This window comes from Carassius carassius, chromosome 40 (assembly GCF_963082965.1).
Source record: "Carassius carassius chromosome 40, fCarCar2.1, whole genome shotgun sequence".
Classification (NCBI taxonomy): domain Eukaryota; kingdom Metazoa; phylum Chordata; class Actinopteri; order Cypriniformes; family Cyprinidae; genus Carassius; species Carassius carassius.
The window spans coordinates 19,192,345-19,201,334 of NC_081794.1; the positions used below are offsets into that span (position 1 = coordinate 19,192,345).

General features: G+C 35.3%; 1 protein-coding gene across 1 annotated transcript; it reads right to left on the reverse strand.

The window, feature by feature from the left end:
- Window positions 1-1,442: 1,442 nt before the first annotated feature.
- pdk2a (pyruvate dehydrogenase kinase 2a) lies at window positions 1,443-8,780 on the reverse strand. The gene is made up of 11 exons (XM_059532389.1): window positions 8,535-8,780; window positions 7,448-7,589; window positions 6,518-6,589; window positions 5,993-6,177; window positions 5,823-5,912; window positions 5,579-5,656; window positions 5,302-5,378; window positions 5,116-5,214; window positions 3,891-4,001; window positions 3,153-3,266; window positions 1,443-2,758 (listed from the first exon to the last, which is right to left on the reverse strand). Exons 1-11 carry the CDS (start codon window positions 8,650-8,652, stop codon window positions 2,615-2,617), a joined length of 1,230 nt encoding a protein of 409 aa, XP_059388372.1. The 5' UTR covers window positions 8,653-8,780; the 3' UTR covers window positions 1,443-2,614.
- Window positions 8,781-8,990: the final 210 nt, after the last annotated feature.

Here is an 8,990-nt window from a genome sequence, read left to right on the forward strand (position 1 = left end):
TTTTCTGTAAATTATTTGTTTGAAAGTGTAGAGAAAAAACATCATTAAAAGAAATTATGAGCAGGAGTAGTTCATGATTGCTCAAAAATGAAAATAATTTGATAAAAGAAAAGGTTATCACATTGATTTCATGTTTATCAAGGGCTGAAATGTTTCAGAGACTCCAGGATGTAAACAAGCTATCCATCTACCCTTACATGGAGTGCCGCATAGCATGTGATTTATGGTGTGTGATATATTGTAAGAGGAGCACTTGTTTATCAAGCAGTTCTTGAGGAGGTTAATCCATCAAGAACACTGTAGTCCCTGTGGACACAAAATGATCTTGATGTTATTTTCACATTCAGCAGAAAGTAATTTTGTTTACTGCACATCTGACCTTCATTTAATACTGGACAGATTTGCTAAGTTTATTGTTTAGTCCAGGCTTGTTGTTCCATTCATACCTCTCATTGTTGCCCATTGACCTCACTTTCCATGTTACCTCTGACTGTAAGTGATGTGTTGTTTACTATGAAATTTAACCTTTGCCTTATTGAGCAAAGGACCAATGTGTAGAATCTCGATCCACACATGCCAATCATCTTTGTTCTCTCTACAATTCGGCCTTGAAAAAACAACTCTCTACTAATCCTTGCGTCAGCCCACATGTAGATCCTGCATCTTTATCGGGACGGATTTAAAGATATTTATCATTACATTATGCCCCTCATTGGATCCTTTGCAGTGAATGGGTGCCATCAGAATTAGAGTCCAAACAGCTGATAGAAACATTACAATAATACATAACAAAGTAATCAACACGACTCCAGTTCATCATTAACATCTTGAAAAATGAGAAGTAGATCCATTATTAAGGAGGAATAATGAAACAAATACATTGTGACCGGTGGGTCGAGCAGGTGTCGCTCATGTCCAATCACTCCACTGGCCTCGCCCCCCGTTCCCATGGCTATCGGCCCCGCCCCACTCGTCACATACATTATTAAGGAGATTTAACTTTATTAAATACCAGTAATCCATAATAACCTTTCCTTAAGTGAAAAGGTCCATGCCCTGTTAATCAAATTCCACCAACATATTTGTTAAAAAAGGTTTTGGACTGTTTTCACTTGTAAATGGTGCTTGATCTCTGCATATTTCTCTCCTGATTCAAACAAGAACAAATTTTGCACTAGAGAAAGCTATATTATGGACAGAGAAAAAAAAAACATCTTGATGGATTCAAACATGTAGGGTTTTCACAAGATGTTAGCTGATGGACTGAAATCCTGTTAAACACATGAGGATTATTGTGATGGTTTTATCAGCTGTTTGATCTCATTCTGACAGCACCCATTCACTGCAGAGGATAATTGGTGCAAATGATGTAATGTTAGTACATTTTCAGCAAATTTTAATTCTTAGTTGAGCTATTCCTTATTAAAGATTCCACTTCAGTGTAAAATGTCCACAAAAATTGTTTATTTCCATTCTATACACATCAACTGCTTAAGATGAAAAATGTATTACAAAAATAAAGTTTTTTCAAGGATAACACAACAAAAACAAAAATATAATACATTGAATATGGTCCTTACATGTAAGGTTGTATGGTACAAGTTCAAAGCAGATGGTTGATTTAATACAGTAGGCATGCTCTCAAAGGAGAAGGCTTAAAATAAGATTCCATGCTCTGATTTCATGCTATATAATATTCGCAGAGAACTAGTGGCCACAGGCCCACAAGACTGAAAAGGCAACAGCTGAGCAAAGGTCGTCGAGTTGACATCGAGAAACTAACTTCAGTCAATGAGGTATCTAAAATCCTTCAGCACGTTTAAGAATAAACATGCACAAAACACTGTGTTTGGTGCATAAGTTGTAAGTCTTTCAAGTTTAAATCAATGAGATTATTTGTAAATTCTAGTTCTAACTGGTTCTTTCTTAAATTCTTACACACCAGGAATCACCCTGACATATTTGGCCATACACTAATACAGTTCCAATTATGGCCTCCAATTATCTCCTCCTCCAAATACTCCTAAAGCAGCAATCAGTAATTTAATTACAAGAGTTTCTTGATTGAATGCAGTGCAACATGCTCTTCTAGTAGACTTTTACATAAATGATCCACCACAGGTTTCATATTGGTTTTTTATCACCCGGTCTTGGCCCTTTATCTCTGAATTCATGTGTTCCTGGGCTGGCACAAGCCTGTTGTTACATGTTGGTTCCACTAATCTAGCTGGCCATTTTTTCTAATGCAGTGAGCATGACCTCCGTCTGGCTCACTTCACACTGGAACTTCCACTTAACAGTCTTCAAATAAAGGAAGAGCCGTTCAAAGCAGATTAACTTGGCACTCTGTTCCACTTCATATGAGTTAGTATTGTTTAAGGTAACACTGTGACAAAGCCTATTTCTCAAACCTTAAAAAAATCTAATTATATAGACATGGTGCAGAGGAAACCAATTACATGCAACATCTACGGTATTGGTGAGAGACTACGTGGCTTCAGAGTGAGTGGTGAGCTGGGACTCGGCCATGTGGACACTATTGCCATCGCCATTCACTCATCTCAGTCAGTTATAGAATTGTCCTTTATCCTTCCTGGAGGCTACATGCTTCTTTTCACTTAGCCAGTCTGAAAACGGCCAGATCCAGAGGCTCTCGACTGGGGACACACCAGTCATCTGCCCCTTGCGTGAATTCATAGTTCCGTCGAGCGGTCTTATTAAACACTGGGAGTCTCTCGACTGAGTCAGTGGATAAAGCCTGAGAAAACACATAATGTAATCTGTTACATCACAATGCAAAGTATTCTCTGATTTACAAGAAGTTTCCAGTGTTTTTAAATGGGAAAATGTGTTCAGAAGACTTCCAAAGAATAGACCTTAGGCAGGGTAGCGCTATATTTAATTTCTGGCAGGAATGGAAACGAGGGTGTAAGGGGCAGAAGCGTTCAGTGAATTGTACTGTTGTTTAACAACAATAAACTGTTTAGCTGATGAATCGTCTTTCCGAAAATATATTTTAGTAGACAAGAACTCCACAAAACAGTTGTGAGTTGTAGTATGATTGTATGTATGATTGATGACAGATCATTTTCTAAAAAAAAAAAAAAAAATTCTTTGGGTGAACTATCCCTTTAGGTAGGGTTTAAATGTACCTTCAGGTGAATGACTGCATCAGTGCCATGGCCCTCCATAGAGTACAACTGAAGATCACCCTGGAAGTACTTGGCATAGAGTCGAGAAATGGGCAACCCATAACCAAACCCGGCCTGTGAACAAAGGTTGGCTAATATTATAAAGAGGCAGTATCATAAGTATCAGTGAGATTACTGCTGAACTTAGTTCTTGTTTAGTTTTTGTTTATATACAGTACAGACCAAAAATTTGGAAAGTTTGAAAGAAGTTTCTTCTGCTCATCAAGCCTACATTTATTTGATCAAAAATACAGAAAAAAAATTAATATTGTGATATATTAATACAATTTAAAATAATTGTTTTTAAATTTATTATATATATATATAATTTTTTTTTATTTTTTTATTAGTGCTGGACAATGATTTAAAAAATCTAATCACGATTAATCGCATTATTGGTTTACAAACACTTTAAACAAATAGGGTGCTTTTTAAAGCAGTGTATATATATGTTTATATAGTTAATTGATCATTAATCGCGTTACAAATTACAAATCATACCTTCTTGTAAACTAGCTCAAATAAAAAATAAATAAATACACTTTTTTATATTTATTTCAGTTGATGCTTAATTCAAGTAACAAATGTTTTTGTGGTTTTAGTTTTACTTAATAATAATAACCCTCAAAAGTGACACTTTAATATATGTACCTTGCAATCCCATTTTTGTATTTAATGTGTAATGCAGTAAAGTCTCACCAGGGGAGCCCTATGTTTATCATCCATCTGGGGTTTTGGTGCTGTGGAGTACATGTAACTGAAGAGATTCTCAATCTTCCTGAAGGGAACTCCACCACCTCGGTCACTCATCTACGAAGACAAAAATAGCATTATTAGAATAAAAAGTGAAAAAAGAGAAAAATAATGAGAAAGAGAGAATTAGGGCACATAAAGAAAAAATCTGGGTTAACAGTGAGGGGGCGAGACGGCAGACCAACAGACAGGAACTGGCCAGGACTTTCATCCCTGATCACGACTGGTTAGCATGTACCAGACTCAAATCAGTATTGTCAAAGTGACCAAACGACAAGGCCAGTCTGCTCTCTTGTACTGTGTTATGCAACAGCAGGTGTTTTACTGATGGGAAAATGACTGATGGCTCTAGTTACATCAGACTACAATCACATGGAATTTGTATGAGTTTAACAACCATAAGGTTAAAAAAGATAATTAATAAATAACAATAAAAAAATGAAATCATTTCATTCCAATAAAATATTCAGGGATATAATTAAACAAAAAGTAAGGTATATAGTATTTTCTTACAATTTTAAAATTAAGCTTATTTTAAGAATCTTTTGTTACAGTTAAGCACAATACATTCAATCCACCACTGCAACAAAATAAAAATCTCATTATTGTAATCTAAAGAACATTTTTAAATTTCAGGAATTTATAAATCATTAATCATACTTTAATTTATGCAGATTTAAATGTAAAAAATGTTTTAAAGAAAGTATGTTAGATCCGTAAAGCTGCAAAGATTAAATCTCAAAAGACAAACAGATCTTTTTCATAATAGTTAAGACAATAACTTTTCCGTCACATGCTTGTGGTACTCAGTCAATCACAACACACTGGATAACTGGCCAATCAGAGCATACTGCACTTTTCAGAACAACTATCTTTGTAAAAATTGTGTTTCAGAAAGACAGGGCAGAGAGGAGCAATTATAATGTACTTTATGTGGAAAATAATGTGTTTTTTGAACCTTAAACCAAGTAAACACATTGCATTACACCAAATAATGTTCTTTTTAGCATTGTCAAATGACCCCTTTAAAAACACATAAATTAGATTTTACTAGAAAATGTGCATAATTGCATGAAAAAGTCAAGTCAAGACAAAGTCAAAGTCATGTTTAAGCATACTTTAGTCAATTCTTCTGGAAACAAATAATTTTAGTCTTTCAAATTAAAATTACCTTGATAGTGAGGTCCTCTCCTCCTATGGCCACCATAACTTGAATGGGTGGAAGATTACTGCCATCATCATGGTTCTCAATGGTTGCCCTCATTGCATTCTGAAGAAAGAAACACATCATCATGACAACATTAAGCTTATAAACAGCATTGTTTCAGGACAGCATATTAGATGGGCTACAGCTCACCTTGAACAGTTCAAATAGCATATGGTACAGATGGGAAGGCACGTAAACTATGCTAATAGGCTGGTTCCTGTTATCAGCTGAAAATAAAAGAACATAGTCACAGTTTCAATATTGCCTATAGCTGCTAAAACATTATCATTGCTAAGCTCTGAACAATTCTGCATGAAACAAAGAGAACCAATAGATGGAATAAATTTAGTATCTGTATCTTACTCAGCCTATAAATTGTGATTTTACGTGCTATTTAACAGAAACTTAGATTTTCCTGTGTTCTTACTGTTGAGTTCCTGAAGCACCAGGTCAGGTGAGCTAAGGTAGTACTGATCACACAGCATCCTGGCACTTTCATATGCATCTATATAAAAAAGGTGATGAAAAAATATTTTTAGAAACATGAAGGTCTGTATTTGTATTGACTAAACAAAAAAGTCACTGATTTTGAGAAACACAATTGCAACAAAGACCAACTCTACATGCTGTTTCAGATCAGATTGATAACAGATAGATTTTGCATAATATACCTTTAACAACTTCTGTCACCTGGCAATGAGGGTCTATACTGCCAATGGTATTGGGGTGAACTGGATTTGTGGCACCATCAAAAACAAGAGCTGTAAAATCAGATAAAAAAATATTAATACAAGCAATTTAGGAAGCAATAATTATGATTTGGTCTGAATATTGTGCTTACTGTGCTGGTTGATGAGCATTCTGATTGATATCCGGCTCAGGTAGAAACGGTCCAGAAAATACTGAATATTCTGATTGGTGACTGGATCTTGACCAAATACTTCTTTATATTCAATCACACCCTGGGCCATAGTGGGTACAACATCATTGTGCCTGTTTCGGATGTTGACCAGAGCACTTACAAACCTGTGTGCATAATCAAGAGTGTTAAAATGTGCAATGAACAATAAAGAACACATCTGGGTAATATCTTACCCCAAATTCAAGAGGAAAGAAAATATGTATATACTGTAAGCCTGATTTTATATGTAACATTATCTTCATGACAATAATATATGCCAACCCTTTCAATTCAATAGGAAAATGTGCATCCATGACAATAATGCCACACAATAATGAAAAAAAAAACCTTATTGACTAAAACAATTTGCTACAGTTAATATAAGTTATTGTTTTTTATTTCAGGTCAAATGTAGGAAGGTTTTTTTTTTTTTTCATGAAATTTACTCATTTAATTTCCACTTACTCCTCCAATACACTTTGGTCATCTGGACTTTTCTCCAAGAATTCCAAGATCTCCATCAAACTCTGTATATACCTTTGCAGACAAACAAAATAAATAGAAATTTAATTATAAATATAATTAAAAAAATTATAATATTAAAACAAAATTAAATTCTGTGTGAGCACTGTGTATTTTTATTATTTGTTTGTCCAATGTTTCTAGAACAGACTGCTGTCAGATTTGACAGATTTTTGTAACATCATATTTTATCATAACCCTCAAACTTTAAACATGTTCTGACATGAACTCTATCTATCTATCTATCTATCTATCTCTCTCTCTCTCTCTCTCTCTCTATATATTATATATATATATATATATATATATATATATATATATATATATATATATATATATATATATAGATAGATATATATATATACTGCAATTTAAGATTTTGCTTAAGATAAATGACAAATGGCTTAAACTAGTAAACAGGTGCATTTACGAGGACATTAACCTAATATCTGTGGAAAGACAACCGTTAACAGTTGTATGCCAATTCATATTAATACATACATAATTCCATATTAATGGAAGACTGCTTTGTAGCTATGCCTACATTTCCACTTCCCAAAAGCCAACAACGAGGGGTTAATATGACGCCTAAAAGCAGGAGGTAGTGAATATAGGACAAAGTTCACAGCAGAATATCCCTCCTTGGAGAAGTGCAGCTCCCACCCTGAAGCTGAATATAGGGCAAAGTTCACACGCTGAGCAAGTTCAGAGTTTGGCCAAGTCTCAACTAGACCGCGGTGTTTTCGTGTCATCCTAAATATAAACACCACGTCTCTGGCCATCTAATTGCCTTTTAAACAATATGTCGTTGCTACAACAAATCAGGTAAACGCTGACCACATTATGAAAGCAGTAAAATGTTGTATAGCTCACCAGCTTTGAACCATTTGTACAGAAGGTGTGGTAAGTAATCTTTTGGGGAGCAAATTAATCTCTTTCATGATGTTTGACAGACGCACTGGCAGCTCTTGTCTCAGGAAAACAAAAGACGTTTTTTCACATGCGTTGGTGGAACCTGAAAGAAAGCAACATGTTACAAATAAATATTATAGCACGGTGATAAACACACGCAACAGAAGTGTTTAAACTATCATTTGGTATAATGGTATGGGTTTGGGATTAAAATGCTTGCACGTTGATCATAAACAATGCAATTAAACACAGTAAAACACAGATGTATGTACAGCGCAGTGATTGCAAACAAAGCCAACAGCGGTTAAATGATGCAACACTTCGAGCCTATGAACAGTAGGATGGGAATTCCGAGTCATTTCCCGCGTATCGGTTCTTTTGAACAGTTCGTTTAAAAGAACCTGTTCTAAAGGCGATTGAGCAATGCGTCATCCCATTACCTCTGACGTGCAGCAAAAAAAAATTATAATGTTGGAAAATATTGGCTTTGTCGATTAAATTGTATTAATAAGTTTAGTTTAGTGTAATTTTTTGTGTCCCAGTTCAGTTGCAGCCATTCCAGTATGGTTTGTTTTTAGCTTTTCTGCTATTTTGGCTTTTCAATTAATTTGCAAGTCATTGGTTTACTCCGAATTCTCTTACTATCTACTCAGTTCAAGTTCAAACGATAGAATTGTAAATTCAGACCGATTTAGCGTTTAATTAGATAAGTAAACAAATCCCGACTGATTATGTGAGTCGGTTCAGCGAATTTCCTGAAAAGATCCGATTCAAAGAACACATTGTTCCCGAATCAGACATAGCTACACACAGCTGGTAAAGCAGTAAATGATTTCTGCATCAAGCAGATTTAACTAACACATGCAAAACAGCTACATATAATGCGCGTAATCAGAAACGAACTAAACTGCACAGTAATAAGATGAAGTTGCATTAATACAACTGTCTGTTATGCAGCTGACACACGATCACTTTCATAATAAACAGCGTTTAGATGAGGCTATTCTTTATCATTCTTGGACTGCAAATCTTTATAAAGAACACTCACCAAAGTCCAGAAACTGTTTCATAGAAAGTGGGGAAGGTGAAAATTTGGAGAAGTGTTCAATGTGACGAGGCGCACTGGCCAAAGCAGCATTCTTCATGACGAACCTGACGAACTTCATTTCGGTGAACGGGTCGAAACCGAGATACACCAGATAGACCAGTTGCAGAATTTCAGTTTTTTCAATAAGCACGGTGTTTATAATGCATGTAGTGAGATGTAGGCTGTATGATGGTCTAAGAAGCAGCTGTTCTTCCAAGTATACTGAACAGCCAATCACAGCCAGAGGTTCTTATTACTTATACAGATCCGTCCAATAGCATGTGGAGGCGGGGCAATATGCTGCTCATGACCCTATAAATATAAGCATTCAGGGACATGAACACGTGTGCATTGATAACTGAGTGGTTTGCGTCCTGAAAAGAGAACATTTGTTTTTTCTATCCTAAATTGTGATGA